Here is a 16725-nt window from a genome sequence, read left to right as displayed (position 1 = left end):
TACTTATAAAACAAGGTGCTTATGGCATTTTATTATGGGTCAGACTCCCTGAAACAGACGGATATATGTCACATTTATGCAACTGACACTCACATAGACGTTATTTAACTTTTTCGGACTTGGTTTTCAGGATGACTTGACACACAAACGGCGCCGCACTGATGTAACTGAAGCGGGTCACAGTCCAGAGTCACGCTGTGGAAACTCATCATCACCTGAGTCACGCTGACCTGTTCTACACCTGGAGGACCTTCTAGAACCAGCAGCCCCAGGCCCGGTGACCTCTGCTGGTCCCCCACCCCCGCCCCCCGGTGACCCGTGCCGGTCCGCCGGTGACCCGGCCCCGCATGCGGGTCAGACGGCTCCTTCGCGACGCTGAAACTGTTACGCGCAGGTTGTTTTGTAACACTTTTTCTAAACTCGTCCAATGAGAACAGCTGTCGGCGGTCACGTGACACAACTTTTACATAACAGTTTTTTTTTTCCCCCCCTCGCGCGCTCCATTGAGAATAATATCCGTACTTCTCGGGCTGCACCATGACCGAGCGCTTTAGTCGCTGCGTCCCAGCAGAGGATACGAACGTGCGGAGCAGCCGAGCTCCAGACCGGGCATGCGGCACACACAGCCGGGGATAGACGTCCAGCTGCCCGCCCTGCATGGAGACAGAGAGTGAGAGTATGCTGCACCTTGCAGCGGAGGCTTTCCAGTCTAAAAACTTCGACCTGGCTGCGGAGATCTACGAGTGCCAGCTAGCGGGAGTCGGAGATCCAGGGAGCCGGCTGGAGCTGATGGTCAAGCGGGCTGACGCGCTCGCATTCGGGGGCAAATTCACGGAAGCTTTCGGGGTGTACAGACAAGCCTCGGAGATAGAGAGACTGAGACCGGCGCACCTGGTCAACCTCATAGAGTACCTGTCCGGGAGCATCAGGAGGCAGGACGGCGGGGAGAGCCGGCGCGGCTGCCCCGGGAGGGCGGAGGAGGAGGCGGCGGCGGCGGCGGCGGCTGCAGGTGCCACAGGTAGCGGCCACCAGGACTTCTGCTGCCGGATCTGCCTGAGCTTTCTGTTCGAGCCGGTCACGCTGCCGTGCGGACACTGCTTCTGCAAGAAGTGTCTGGAGCGGGAGAGGAAGGAGAAGGAGCGGCCGGTGATGTGCAAGGAGTGCAGGGACAGCTCCAGGGTGGCCGACGTGCAGAGTTACCGGGTGAACGTGGTCCTCAGCGGCCTGCTGGCCAAGTGGTTCCCCGCCCTGCACCAGGCCGGCCGGCTGCGGCGGGAGGGCAACGGGCTGTACGCCGAGAAGAAGATGGAAGCAGCGCTGGAGAAATACAACCAAGCCATACTGATAGGTAGGACCGCTGGTGTTTTTAGTCACAGGTTTGCTTTATTCACAAGAGCATGTTTGTCTGCATTTGTGCAACTTTCACCTCATGTGTGCTCAGTAACAACATGGCAGTGTTTTGGTATGAAACCACCATAAAATCCAAGCAGGAGGCCCAGGTTTATGGTGCATAACACTAGTTGGTAGATAAGTGTGTCACATCCTCAGTGAGCAGCAGCAGCAGCAGCTCTGTGGCCATGTGTTGGGTAACAGGGTTATGTAGGCTGAGCTACTGGACCAAACATTGCGTAAGCACGTAACCCACCTCCCTCAGCTCCTCATTGTGTAACGTCAGACAATGAATCAGGCAAATGTGGGTCAAGGGTATTATTGCAGGTCACCACTAGGTACAGCGATGCCAGCAGCAGCAGCAGCAGCAGCAGCAGAGGTGATGTTCAGGTGGAAGCAGTGTGCTGATGAACTGTGACCTTCAGACAGTCACATGCTCAGACTCAACCCCACCATTATTGATTAGAATAAACTTTATTTCTGCACAAAATCTGAGTTTCTTTGCTGCTTTCTAGTGATGTTTTATTTCAGCGTTGGCCCCATTTATTGAATCTTATCCTCCTATTAAATGAACAAACCGTCCTCTGGTGCAGCCACGAGTCTGGTGTGTCAGGAACTTGGCCTGACCTCGTTTGCCTTCGCAGCGCTGCAGCTCGGTCGCTTTATAGGCTGGTTGTGTAAGTTTGAAGAAGGCGACTCCTTTGAGATCGTAGTTTCATTTCCTGAACATTAGAAAGTTTGAATATGCAAAATGAGCGAGCGTCTTCGTCCTTGTGAGGCCAAACCGGTGGAGTATTGATCTCCCAACACCTGGATGATGCTGAGCTGGTTTGCTCCCACAGTCACTGGTTTTTCTGTTTTTAGATTTTAGCACAATGTTATCCAGAAAGCACTTTTAGCAGGAGAGTTTGATAAATGATGCATAATTATCATTCTGCATCATTTTGCATAAAATCCCTGAACACTGAAGAATCTGTGCATCTCAGCAAAGCCACAAAAACACACACCGGCGTTCCTTTATTTCTGCTCTTTGATTTGCATTTATTGCACAGCATTACTGAAGTCGTGCCCACATGTGTTCTGCAAGATATAATAAGTGAATGAAAATGTGTTTTCTGACTTAGAAAAGCTCGCTCGGAGTTCGCCCTTGTTTAATTGTGTGCATTATACAACCATCCTTCAGCATCATCCAAAAACCTGTCATCGCCTTCACCTCCACGCACCAATCTGGTCCCCACATCACTGAGGTAGCCTCTCATTACGGGGTGGAGTTTCAGAGTTGTATCTAGGTTACGATCGGGGTTGTGTTTGTGGCGTGTGGCAGTTTTTAGGGACGGTCTCCGAGGAATTAATGCAAGTCGGTGCAAGAACCTCGGTTATAATTAGCACTGTTTTATGTGAGCATACGTGTAGAAAAGCTGCCTTGGAGGGCGATCGTCAGCGTGCGTTTCCATCTTCGCTTTATGTCAAAACACTTTGTCAAACCGTCTCTGTGGCTTCTCCTAAACTTCTCCAACTGATTTGTTTTTCTCCTTGCGAGTGATTTACAACCCGTGTATGAACAGACGCCAGGAAAAACAGTTCCTTCTGATTCCCATAGGGCCCAGTGCGACATTTGCATAAGTTTGTATAGTTACGAAACCTGGAATGTGGGTGACCTTGATAGTGCTGCATGGTTTTGTAAGGCAGCAGCTTTTCATAACACATTTTGTAATGTAGAAACGGATCCACTTTAAACATTCCTTCTGTCAACTAACTCCAGTCATTATGTCACGAGTAAATTCGGCTTTTTAAGACATTTGGGAGGAGAGAGAAAAAAAACAAGCAGCGGTTATGGATTTATTTATTTTTTTAATATTCTGCAGTAGGTTGTGAAACAGTTGCAGTAAAGGGGTCAAGAATCTTAGAGAGGTTGGAGCTGAAGGAACGAGACGCTAAAGCAGACAGACAAAGATTTCATAGATTAGAAGAGTATTCTGATAAGAGATTAACTGTTTAAGTCACTTATTAAGGGGGAAAAAATGCCTTAAATGTGCTGATTCTCATTTTTCTTTGTTGTACGTCCGATTTAAATGAAATATCTGAAGCTTTTCCTGATCTTTTCTTTTCTTCTTTGAGCTGCACCTGACACATTATCAACAAATGTGCCAGATTAGTCGGTTGTTTGGTGTGTAAAACGGCAAAAACAACAAATATCCAGAGTTTGAAAGCCAAAAATGATATTTGAAATGCCATTTTTAAAGATTTTCTACTTGCTAAAAGATTTTTTTTTTTAAATAGAGGATGGTAACATGTCTGTAAGAAAAATGAGTTTGACTAATAGATAGAAATTAAAGTAATCTATAACATACATCCCTGCTAATTGTCTGTTATATGTCAATGTCAAGCGGATTTTTGTTGTTTGGTTTGTTTTCCACAGTTTTAGATGCAAATTATTTTAACAGGGTTTATTATTTTACAACCACCGTCTCACTGACGAACAAATCAGATCACTTTTATTAAGTTTACAGCTGAAATAAACTTCTTTTTAACGTGAAACAAATGTGAGCAACCTTGTGTTTGATGCCAAATTGGTATAAAAACAGAGGAAAGGAAATTAAAGAAGGAAAAGACAGAAGGAGAAGCAAGCAGATGAAATCATAAACTCATCAGAATTGAGAATTTTAACTGTCCCTCCTTTTTTTTTTAATGTCCTCAGCACCTCTGGACCACATACTGTTCAGCAACCGCTCCCAGATCCACTCCAGTCTGAAACAATACGAGAAGGCTCTGAGAGACGCTGAGATGTGCTGCAGGCTGATGCCTCACTGGTCCAAGGTAGGACACACACCCAAACAGGCACGTTGTGATTTATAAGCTCTATTATGAGTCTGAAGTAAACGTTCTCCTCCTGCCCGCAGGGTCACGTTCGTAAGGCTCAGGCCCTGGTGTCGCTGGGCCGGCCGGAGGAGGCTCTGAGGGAGTATCTGCTCTGTCTGTCCATGGAGCCCGACTGCAGAGTGGCCAAGACGGAGGCTCACAAGGTAAACATGACGCCGCTGCGACGCACTCGTGTCGTTCAGTTTGTGTTTTTCAGCCTGTTTCACTCTCGTCCTCCCCTCTCAGCTCCTCAGTGACCTCCTGGCTCCGGTCACAGATCAGGTCCCTGAACACATCTCAGACTACTCCAACATACTGTCTTCCAGAGCGCACATCAAAAGCAGCCTCAGTGCTCCCTTCCAGGTAGGAGACGCTCCACCTCTGGGGACCATCTAAACCAAAATGCTTTGTTTTTCTTTGCCGCTCCCTTCACCGTCTCCTTCTTCCATTTTCCCGTCTTGTCTTTAGGCCGTCAGTCCCTGCTCGCCGTCTTCAGACTCCAGTCTTCCTGCTCCCGAGAGGTCAGAGCGGAGTCCGGCTAAAGGCCAGCAGGAGCTCCGGAGGCTCGATCACTGTTTCCTCCTCAAACGGAAGCGAAGGAGCACCGAAGAGGAGGGCGACGATCACAAGAGATCCAAGTCTGGTGAGCTTACAGCCGCACACAAACACACAATCGCTATTACCAGCGTTCGCATCGTATTTATCGTCTGGTGATTTCTCCGTTCAGAGCCAACAGAGACGCCCAGTTCTTTGAGTTCTGAGGTCGGTGACGTCCTGGATCCAGCAGATCTGGAGTGTTCTCTGTGCATGAGGTGAGAGTTACACAGCCGGCGACCCAACGTAACCCTGTTCTGCAAACTGTCTGTCTGAAACCCAAAACAGTCAAAGGAAAAAAAAATATTATTCTCTGCTCGAGCCTGAACAAAAGTCTGTGTGGAGCTGGAGTAGCGACTCGCGATGCAATAAATCCATTAGCAGTTGTGTAACATGTCATAAACCGCAGTTGGCAGTCGTATCGCCTGCAATGAAATCATTTTCCAGTAGCTGAGAAAAAAATCGAGTTACGGCCTGCAGTGTGTACGCAGACACACAAACTGTTCGTGGTGGGAGAGAATATCAGTACAGTAACATCAGCATCACTTCCACAACTTCCCACAACCAGAATCCCGACTTCATGGTGCATAATCCGTGTCTTGCAGTCGCTCGTTATCGTGATCGTGTCGTATCGTGAACGACTCTACGACTCCCACCCTTAGTTCAAGCCCAGAGTTTCATATGTGTCGTCTGTAGTTTGCACTCTTGTGTCCATGTTTTTTTTCTTTACACTGTTTTTGTGTTTGTGTGTTTCCTCATCCAGACTCTTCTACGAGCCGGTGACGACGCCGTGCGGTCACACTTTCTGTCTTCAGTGTCTCAAGAGATGTTTGGACCACAACCCCAAGTGTCCGCTGTGTAAGGAGGAGCTGTCAGAGGTACGTCAAGACACGACCAGACCGAACAAACAGCAAACAACACAGTGTGATCTAAACTGGACATTTTCTCTGTCTGCACCGAACATCAGTGGTTTCTTTTTTGCCACATTACAGATACAGTTAGGATCTTTTGTATAGGTTTACCAAACAACAGGGATTGTTGTGGAGCTAGAATAGAATACAATAGAAATACTTTATTGATCCCCAAAGGAAAGTTCTGTTGTTACAGGAGCAAGCAGAAAGCATAAAATGACCACAAATATAAATAATTAAGCAGAAAAATCTGGTAAGTAGGTAAACAAAAATAGGAAAAAATGTACTAAATTACAAAATACACAACAAAGTGTAAAATATACTGAGAAAAATGCACAAAAACACTATTATACATATGACTAAACTACTGAAAAACTGCACACTTTGACTGATTGCATTGAAATTCTTGTAAAAATACTGAATTTAGCAATAAAATAGTGCAAAAAATACAATTAATTTAGCTCAGTTCATGCCATTAATAAGATCACCATCTAGGCTGATATCAATCAGGTGTATTAAACATGTTTTGAGACAAATATTTAGCAGACTTTAACACTTACTGCTGTAAAAACGAAGGATCTCTGTCTGACCTCGTGTGCTTTCTGTTTGATGCGTCCATCATATTCAGATTAAGATCTAAAACTGTCAAAATAGGTTGAATTAATGAGAATACCTAATTATAGAGGCTTTGACTAATCAATCAATCAATCAATCTCAAAAGCAGAATCTGTCGACAAACTCCTTCATCACTTTTAATTCTACAACAATAACAGTTCTCCAACAGCACAAGTTAAAACTAAAATAATTTATAGGAAATGTCACAACAGCAGGATATCAGGAGATAGAATTCACTTAATTTAAATTAGTTTTTTTTTGTTTTATTGTAAACCTTCACTACAATAAACCTTCTACACGACTTTTGAATGTTTTATTTTCTTAAATTTGGTTTTTTATCACACTTTTAATCAATCAGTTTGAATTATTCAAATGAATGTATTTGCACTTTATTCATTCTTGTCTGTACTGTCACTTTGCATAACCTCTCTGTGTGATAAGGTGCTAATCAATCATCATTCTGTGTGTCCCCCCTGCAGTACCTGGTCCAGAGGCAGTACTGTAAGACCGTATTAATGGAGAACCTGATATCCAAGTATCTTCCCTCTGAGCTAATGGAAAGACAGAAGATCCAACAGGAGGAGATGGCTGAGCTCTCTAAGTAAGTTACGCCGGCCTCCGCTCCGTCTCCCCGCCAGCTCTTGTGTGTTCTACTTTGGTCCGTTTTCTCTTGTTAGATCGTCGTACAGATTGACGTTACTACCAAACCCCTCCCCCCTCCTCTCTGCCGTTTGACCCACTGACCTACAGTAGGCGGCACACGTGTCTGACACACTAACCTCGTAGCGGACGTTATGTCAGGCATCATGTGTCACTTTCCTGGAGGCTGACGCAAACCTGTCACTCCAGTAAATAACTGCACTTAAACTGGGGCGGCACTTGTTCACTCTCACAGCAGCCGGTGTTTGTTTTTTTTTGTTTTTTTTTTTACCTAGTTGTAGCAGGAAGCAGGAAACTTCCATCCTGCAAAGTTGGGATTTGAAAGTTTGACAATGACAAAGTAAAACATTACCTCATCCTGTGACTCTGCTGCTCATTAACACAAACACTTCTTCTCTCTTCTCGTTCCCCTCCAGTCTTAACAAGAATGTGCCTATATTTGTGTGCACCATGGCCTTCCCCACTGTGCCGTGTCCCCTCCATATCTTCGAGCCCTGCTACAGGCTGATGATCCGCCGGTGCATGGAGACGGGAACCAACTGCTTCGGCATGTGTCTGGGGGACAACCTCAAAGGGTGAGTGCCGGGACAATGTGCTGCGTTTTCACGTGGTTTCAGAGTTTATAAATGTAGGAAGTGTGACGTTGTGCGCCTCGTTCTCCAGGTTCGTGGACTACGGCTGCCTGCTGGAGATCCGCGACGTGAAGTTCTTCTCCGACGGCCGCTCGGTGGTCGACACCATCGGCAGGCGGAGGTTTAAGGTGGTTCAGCACAGCGAGAGGGACGGATACAACACGGCGGATATAGAATACCTGGAGGATGTGAAGGTACGACGACACGGCTGGTCAGAGAGGGAGACGTTGAAGCTGAAGGTGTTGGAGATGTTCTAGCTCAGAGTTGTGTGTGTGTTTGTGTGCAGGTGGAGGGCTTAGCAGAGCGCGAGCTGCAGTCTCTGCATGACACTGTGTACGACCAGGCGCTGGTCTGGGTGAACTCTCTGAAGGCCGAGCAGAAGGAGCGCATTGAGGGACACTTTGGACCGATGCCTGAGAAAGACTTGGAACTTCAGGTAACACATGCAAACATAGTAAAGGTGTTGGTAGTTAGAAGAAAAAAAGGAAATCAAATTAATAATACACATATGAGAGGACATATGAGGCCAACATAGAAACAACACACAGTACAGTTACAGGTTAATACATGCATTTTACATTTAAATTGGCAATAAAGAAATCTAACACACAATAAACAAAGTTAAAGATGAATTTGACTGATAGCATTATTTTTATTTTGTCCCATTTTCAATAGTTATCATATCATTTTCATAATTAAGGTGGACCTAATTAATACACAGTCTTTTTCATTTTTTTGCCTTGAATACTGATGCATGCTATAATAATAATAGTAATAATAATAATATGTAACTTTGCTTATGTGGCAGTTTTATTTAGCAAAATTTCAGGATGGTGCAGACGTTAAAGTACAGGAGATAAAACCAACCGGATTGAACGACACATGCATAAAAGAACAAAATGAAATTAACCACAATGCAAATGCAACAATAACAAATAAACCAACATAGTAAAATATATAAAGAGCAAAGTAAATGTAAAATAGCCTCAAGGAAACCCATTAAGATAGATTCATGTGTTAAAGGAAGGTTTCCAGGAAAGTTTTTTGTTGCCAGATTATTGATGAAATTGTCATTTTAATATTACCTGCACCAGTATTACCGTAAATATTAATATCAGCCACAGCTGCTAAATGTTCATGCATCAGGAAAATACATCCATTTAAAGTACAGTTATTCAGATATTCTTAATCTGGGTTAATCTTGCTAATTTGGAACTCAGAGATTTTCGACTCCAGCATCTATCAGCAGTGCACATGAAGGAGAACTAGTCACTTGAGTTAACTGTTGTTCTGACCACCTGCTGGCTGTCTAACCCAGCTGGTGTTCACCTGCTCAGTCAGAAGTCAGTGTTTGAAACAGGAGGCTCAGAATCAGGATTTATGAGTCTCTACAGGAGTAAAGTTAGCAAACAGAGTGGGAATAAGTCCTGGTTTAAAACACACCAGAATATTCTGTCTACTTCCATCGTCTCACTGTGTCTCCTCCTCTCTCTCTGTGTCCCTTCAGGCCAGTCCCAACGGTCCGTCCTGGTGTTGGTGGCTACTCGCTGTTCTTCCTTTAGAGGGCCGAGCTCAGCTGCCGTTTCTGGCGCTCACCTCTCTGAAGGACCGTCTCAGCGGCATCCGCAAAGTCCTGCTCTTCATGGCTCACAGTCGACACCGGTGACAATGAAAGTAAAGGTGAAACTAAACCACCTGCAGCAGCGGCAGCAGTTGACCTGTTGCTCTTCCTTCGGATGCACAAAGAACTGATGTTGCACCTTCCTGGCTGTAGCGCGGATTTCATCGACACATCAGCGGCAAACTTACAAAGCAACATAATGTAGATCTGAATTAATAGCTGTCTTCCATGGATGATATTCTCATCACAACTAGCACCTGTGCAGACCTGCAGACTGAAGCTACACTCAGACAGGAGAGGAGTCGGACTTCTCGAGCGGACTGTCGTGAATTTGTGTCTAGACGTGGGTTTAAACAGAACTGTACTTCACTATAATAACAACGCTAATGCGCACATTCTGGGTGTATGTTCTCGTCTTCTTCTGTCCACTGTTGCCTTTCCGGCTGTCCTCCATGTTTGTAGTTCTCTGCTCTTCCCTCTTCCATCTGTTGCAACACTTTATAGTCTGATATGAGTTTTTCTCAGAAGTTTGGCAGTTTACTACTCAAAAACACCTGAGCTTCCTGTCTGGACGTAGCTTTGAGCTGCGACTCAGGCTGCCGTTGATCCAACCAGTCTCGTCTTTAAATGTAAATATAAATTCTGCGAGAGACCAAACTATTAATTTGCTTTTTTGAGCAAATGCACTCGATGAAATTGAGTGAAAAACAGTACAAACAATAAGGATTACTCATGACATTTACTCCTCCACTGATTGAAACCGCATTCAGGAGCCTTTTTTTACCACCTTTACTGTATCTAGCAATAATGAAGCTACTCCGTCTTCCTTCCTTCTTTCCTTCCTCCGTCGTCCCCTCGCTTCCTTCCATTACTTCCTCATCCTACTGAATAACAACGGACTGAACCTTTACATTGCTTTAAGGCTTTTGTTCTTGTATTGTATTCATTCTTTTTTTTTTTTTTTTTAATGTTTTGAAATTGTTTTCCACTATTTATTTTGTCATTATTTATGCATGCAGTGACATTGTTTACATTTCACACAGAGAGAGATGCTGAGCTGCTCACTTTCCAAAGGATTTTTAAAAAATGATTATTTTGCTTAAAATCTGACCCCAACTATCATTAATACCCCGTTATCTCATAATTTACACATTTAATTGACATCCCATAGAGCTGACATGGCCGCCACTGCAAAAACAAAACAGTGCTTCCCTCTCAGACCTTCTATTTTTAAATCACCATTGACCCAAATTGGTTTTGTGTTTGTGTTGGCCTGTCACAGTCCGAGCTGCATCGACTTGAAAATATTCCCCGCAGCCTCTCGGACTTTTAGCAACAAGCGGTGGAGTCGCTCCCGCCAACATTTGGATTTCTGATGCCATTATCTGCTTAGTGTATTTACGCAGTATTTACTCTGACTTACGCTGCACTTCAGCTCCGTGTAAGGGCAATAAACAGTGCAGGCGGGCCTCAGTGTGCTGCAGTCAGAACACTAAAGCACTCGGATCACCGCAGAATCGAGTTAAATCCTCTGGTGGTTTGAAATATAAACCGAACGCGTGATGCAACCTGTCACAACATCTCCAATCGTTCGACTGATGTATGTGTGAGTAAAGGCCAGTGCCTTCTGGATCTTTAGGCTCATTTTTAGGTCCCTACATCCCCACATTTCACAACAGCGTAAATTGAAATACAACAAACCCAATTTGAGAAAACCTACAAACATATTTTAAATAAAAAATATGTAGAATAAAAGCATTGAGGCCTTGCTGATGTCTGTGACAACTGTTTCTACGCGGCAAAAGCTGATCTCTGAAGAACGCGAGAGGTCGTTGAGCTTCGCCTTCATAAATCTCTTTCTTTTATACACACGTGTTTGATTTTTACATGTTTCTACGTCGATCAGGTTCTTTGTATTTTATGATTTTCTTCACGTAGTGGTGTGTTTGTTTCCATGTGTAACAGCGCAGGGAGCGTCGCGTCAAACCGTCCACGTTTATTGTTTCGCAAAGGGCCAAAGCCACGCAATGCTGAAAAAAATGGCGTCATGATAGAAATGCGCTGATGTGATTTGATATTCAGTTTTTCCACTGCATTGAGATGGTTTAAATGTGACAGCAATACTCCCAATATATATATACTGCAAATATGGCATTATAATCTGTCGTGTAATGACCCCAGTACTCCTGCGTGTTTAATGATGTTTAACCGCTAAAACGACTCGTCAACTCCAACTGGAACGGAAAGGGAAAAGCCGCAAACGTAATCGCACATGCAGAGTAAAAGCATATCACTCGGATATCTCAGACGGACGGACAAATGTGTTTTCTGAATCAATGTAAAGGGAAAATCCACCTAAAATAAAATCACTACTCTTTTTTATTATTTCACAACTTGAGTAAAAGTTCCAACCAACACATTAATTTTTCAAAAAGTTTCCACACGCACAAAAAAAGAAAAGCTGAAGCATCTCTCCAATGTGGTTTTTTGGTTTAAAACTGATATCTGTGATTTTTTTGTTTTTGTTGATTTGTGACAGCAGTTCTAGTGCCTTAGGTTAAACTCCTTCCATTTTCACTTAAACAGCCATGGCAACTATAGTAATTTAGCTGTTACCTGCTTTTTCTCTCGATAACGTCACATGTTTGTACCATTTATTCTAATTAGATCTCACCCTAACGAATAAAGTAGCAGCATCTCCTCCAACGACGGCTGTGTCCGATTTAAATTCCTGCCATCGACTGTAACTGACAACATTAGATTTTTTTTCAACCTTAATTTATGTTTTATATTTAACAGTAAAACAAAATAAATTAATAAAACATCAAAAAATATTGTTTTGCAGGCATTTATTTGCTTTATTGCCAAGAACTAGATGAACGCTAATGTCAGTAAGCTAACTATGATGCTAACAGCCAGCTAACCTAGCAACAAAAAAATCCCCTTAAAATGACAAATTGTCTTTTTTTTCCACCCTACTGTGTGTTACATATAGATTAAACAAGTAATAACATCTTATTTTGTGAGTTTTAGCATTAATAGTATTTATTTTATTTTTTATTTTTTTAAAGCACAGGCTAGCTGTTTCCTCTGCCTCCATGCTAACTTAGGCTAACCTGCTGCTGGCTGTAGCGTCATATTTAGCATACAAAAACCCAACTTGGCAGAAAAGCTAATACATGTACTTGTCAAAATATTAAAATATGCTTTATTTAGACTACATATATAAACATCCATTGAACAAAAACGCATAAAGGATGTTTACGATTAATTGTTATCATACGTTAAAAGCTAAAACACCTTTACCGTCTTCTATTTTTTTCAAAACATTGTTGGATTTTGATTCTCACGCTAGCAGACAACATGCTCAACTTCAACCCCCTACGTCCCCGACAACATTACAACATCTCAATTTCATTTTTGTGCTTTTTTTTATACATACAGAAAAGGAGGGTTTTTGTTTTTTATGTTTTTTTGTGGTTGTTTGATTCCATTGACTGTCACTGAAATGTTTTCAGAAGAAAAGTCTGTTAATTAATAAACAGCACAGGTTATAAGCTATGATCCTGTTGAGACACACTGGCATTTGTATTGAATCCTCAGAGGTCAGGATGGTTTAAACGGTTATTGTTTTTGTAGCACTCCAATTTCATGACTGTGATCACTGTTGACAAACCAACATTTCCTTTCACCCCACGTCACTGCTTCCAATTTGTAGAAACAAGCGCAAGCAATGTAGAAGAAATTGGATCTTTTTGTATTTTTTTTGGATATTCGGTCATCCAGCTATGCAATCACGACAGGATGACGTCGACATCTTGACCTTTCAGAATTCAACCACAAACCACACAGACTCTGGCGTCCAAGAAAAACGATGCTTCCTAATTCTGTTCTTTTCCTGTTATTGTCGTTTCATTCGTGTACGTAAATGCAATTTGAGAGTCTGAACAAATCGTCGTGTATCATCAGAGTCCCACCAGTGCTCTAAAATGTAATGTACCCGCCATCGGTTGTCAGGTCATGAGAGATCGTGTCGCCTCAGCCGCAAAGCTGTGAAATCTGGTTTCTGCGTGAAATACGAATTGAACAGCTTCTTGGAAACAAACTCAAAAGACCTTGTGAGGCTTCTGTTTATGCGATTTAGGGAACAGCTGGGGCTCGGTGCTGCGTTCAAGGACGGGAACGTTCATCATTTTCTTGGTCTGTTGCCCCATCTCCACCTTCTCTGACAAAATACTTCTAGAAATTCATGTCTAAAAAAACAGCAAGCGCTACTGAGATTTCAAATATGTGTACTGACTTCAGCTACCACATGGCCTGCTTCTGTCAACGGTTGTTAAACTCTCCTCATGGCCTCTAAATGTGTCCAGGTGTATTTGCACAAGATGAATGTGTGTCTTGACATCTCTTCTGATGTTCTCTGTTCATGTCTGTTTTTGATAGTAAAACTTTAGTACGCATTGATTTGCAGGAATACAGTCCGAAGCTACGACTTGTGAATTAACCAAAAGGTTTGAGTCTCGATCCCGTCTGGGATCGCGAGCAATAAATGCGGTGGAGCTCTAAGCTACGTCTCCTTTGTTTGTGTTCCTCACAGTCGGCTGTGTTTCTTAGAAAGTAGCGGCTCAGATTACTGGTTACATGACTGAGCTCTTGTTCAATAATTTACGAGATGAGTCAGCCGCTCTATCTCAGCTGATTACGTTCAAGAAAAAAAACAACAGCCATCGAGTGAAGCAGCTTCGAGTGAGTCGGCGTTTTAAATTAAATTTTAAAAACTTAGTTATGGGGATTTTCATGGATGTTTCAGAACAGTGCAGCTTTTCTTCAAAAGCATTACAACAGACTTTAGAAGAGACAGAAAGATTAGCACTAAAGGGGAAAACATGTTTACAGCTGTCTCAAGCCATTAATGAATTAGGTCAGTATGAAACGTTCTTATCTGGTTTGTAGAGCATTAGGTGAAAAGTTTGAGAACATGATTACGTTGCTGTTGCGTGTCCTAGCTGGTATTATATCATAGAAAGCTTGGCTTAGTGGGGAAACTGAAACCACTGAATGTATAAAAAGATGTGCTTGACTCCTCAGGCTGGTGTTAGACTTTTTTCCGTGAGTAAACTTTGTCATCCCCTGAAGTCCACAGGAGTCTGTAGTCACTATGCTATAAGGGCAACAGCGTGCATGCTTAGCAGTCATGTGTATGCACAGAATGCATCGATACCTTTAATATGCATCACTTTAATACAATTTAAATAGGTGAGTTATATAAAAATGTGTCGCCCGTACAGCTGTGATGAACGGACAAATCCGTTTTTTGTACCAGGATGTCAGCTTTAAGACGCTCCTTAATGGGGGTTGATTTACTTTTCTAGTTCGCTTCAGGTGGACATTCAAGGAACTGCAGTTGTTGGCACTTAATTTTTTAGCCCCGGAGATCGACGCTAGCATGTAAAAATGATCCCCTTAACCAACTCTGCAACAGAACAAATTATCTATACACCGCTTAATCCTCACTAGGGTCATGGGGGGCTGGAGTCTGTACCAGCTGACTTTAGGGTGAAGGCAGGTTCACCTGGACAGGTCACCAGTCTATCACAGGGCTACACTTAGAGACAGACAACCAAGCACACTCACATTCACACCTACGGACAATTTAGAATCACCAATTAACCTCAACATGTTTCTGGACTGTGTGGGAGGAAGCCGGAGAACCCGGAGAGAACCCATGCTGCACCGGCGACCTTCTTGGTGCGAACCAACTGCGCCACCTTGCAGCCCCACAAATTAATATATTTAGCAAAAATGTCTGCTACCTTGAAGTTGTAGTAATATGTTGATATCTACATATCAACAGCAAATCGCTGTTTGCATAGCTAACTAAGCTGTAGATTTAATTTAAATGGATAAAATTACTGTTTTTATCATTGACCAATAATGATAAGCTAACAGTAACCCATTAGCAGGGGAGCATGGCGGTGGCAGCATCATGCTTCTCAGCAACAGGGACAAGATATAAAAAAAAAAACTGCCCCAGAGTCCAGCGATGAATCTGGGACGATGGTTTCAGCATAACACTGACCTGAAGCATTTGGCCTGAATACTTTCTGAAGTGACTGTATGCTAACTTGGCTAGCTATAGCTGTCCTTCTACGTACTCCTCTCTATCTGGTTATACCAGCTCAGCATCCAGTTGCTTTTTTAGCTGTTTTGCTCTTAAGTGAAGGAAATACTGGTTTCAAAAAGGAGAGGAAGGGTAACATCTGAACCTGAGCACATGATTGAGTTCATTCAATTTCATTTGCACTAATTCATAAAACAAGTAAAGTCAGGACAGCTCACATAATTACATAAAATATAGAGACAAGCTGAATAAATCCAACACTGGCACACATGTTGACTGTGTGACTGCAGTTGTCATAGTTTGCAAACAACCACAATTAAGTGGAGTTTCTGTTTAACATCATTTCAGATTACCAGCTTTGGCTTTCAGTGGAGGAGTCACTGAATCAAACCTAAGTGGCTGATACAGCGACACACCCATAATGTTAATCTGGGTCAACAAAACATTCTTCAGAGGTCGAGGGTCTGCGGAGAAACGTCAGCGAACCGGTGAAGGACAACAAATTCAAGCAGAGCAGTTTGCCAGAGAAGGAGCGGGTGGGATGGAGGGTGGTGGTGGTGGTGTGTGTGTGTGTGTGTGTGTGTGTGTGTGTGTGTGTGTGTGTGTGTGTTGGGATAAACAAGGCAGAATAAACAAGTGCAAGAAAAGACTGTTGAAGAGAAGAAAAGCGACAGAGAAAGAAAACAAGGTCACGATACCGGTGGAGAGAATGTGTGAAGGAATACATGTGGACGCAAGCGACTGAAAGAGATTATACAATTATAGAGCTGGAGCGGTCTGGGCGGACTGTTAATGTTCAGCTGGAGGACGGAGAGAGAGAGAGAGAGAGGGAGGCGGGAAGCTCGACAGACAGGAAGACAGATAGTTTATGCAAGCAATGCAAATGTAGGTCAGTCAGTCAGAGTCAGAAAGTTCGAGCGACAGAAAACAAGCAAAACAAACTGGAGGAGAAGTTTGATAAAACGAGCTCTGGCCATTCCAGACTCTTTATGTTGCTCTTCAGTATAATTACACTGCAGATTAGCGAATTTAGCTCACCGCAATCACATAAGAACTCTTTACAGGCCTACTTATTCAATCCGGTGCCTCTAAATATAGACGCAGGAGCTTTCATGAGACCACCGTATTACACAGCGTATATTTCCAGCATCATATCTGCATTCAGCGCGTAGAATCTGTTCTGATAGCCGAAACTGAAACACGATGCCCGCAGTGAACGCTCATTATGTGTTTGGTATCACAGTGAAGAATGAGCTGTCCTCATTCTAACCAGTACATAACATTCTGCAGGTGTAACCTCGTATAACCTGTCATGTAACCGCC

At 43.3% G+C, this 16725-nt stretch overlaps 1 protein-coding gene across 1 annotated transcript; it reads left to right on the top strand.

Moving 5' to 3' along the window:
* The first annotated feature begins 657 nt into the window (after positions 1 to 657).
* LOC103375271 (LON peptidase N-terminal domain and RING finger protein 3) lies at positions 658 to 11987 on the top strand. The gene is made up of 12 exons (XM_008305500.1): positions 658 to 1348; positions 4088 to 4206; positions 4290 to 4412; positions 4495 to 4611; positions 4717 to 4891; positions 4976 to 5060; positions 5606 to 5720; positions 6848 to 6969; positions 7445 to 7603; positions 7692 to 7854; positions 7947 to 8096; positions 9168 to 11987. Exons 1-12 carry the CDS (start codon positions 658 to 660, stop codon positions 9324 to 9326), a joined length of 2178 nt encoding a protein of 725 aa, XP_008303722.1. The 3' UTR covers positions 9327 to 11987.
* Positions 11988 to 16725: the final 4738 nt, after the last annotated feature.

Source organism: Stegastes partitus, unplaced genomic scaffold (assembly GCF_000690725.1).
Source record: "Stegastes partitus isolate 25-593 unplaced genomic scaffold, Stegastes_partitus-1.0.2 Scaffold2525, whole genome shotgun sequence".
Classification (NCBI taxonomy): Eukaryota; Metazoa; Chordata; class Actinopteri; family Pomacentridae; genus Stegastes; species Stegastes partitus.
Note: the sequence above shows the minus strand (reverse complement) of the source record. Positions and strands in the feature narration are given on the sequence as shown.

What these genes read in the sequence shown, in the direction of transcription:
- LOC103375271 (XM_008305500.1), top strand. Translation starts at nt 658, where the DNA reads ATGGAGACAGAGAGTGAGAGTATGCTGCACCTTGCAGCGGAGGCTTTC. An exon ending in TGATGCCTCACTGGTCCAAG is followed by an intron (nt 4,207 to 4,289) that starts GTAGGACACACA and finishes TCCTGCCCGCAG; the next exon opens with GGTCACGTTCGTAAGGCTCA. An exon ending in GTAAGGAGGAGCTGTCAGAG is followed by an intron (nt 5,721 to 6,847) that starts GTACGTCAAGAC and finishes TCCCCCCTGCAG; the next exon opens with TACCTGGTCCAGAGGCAGTA.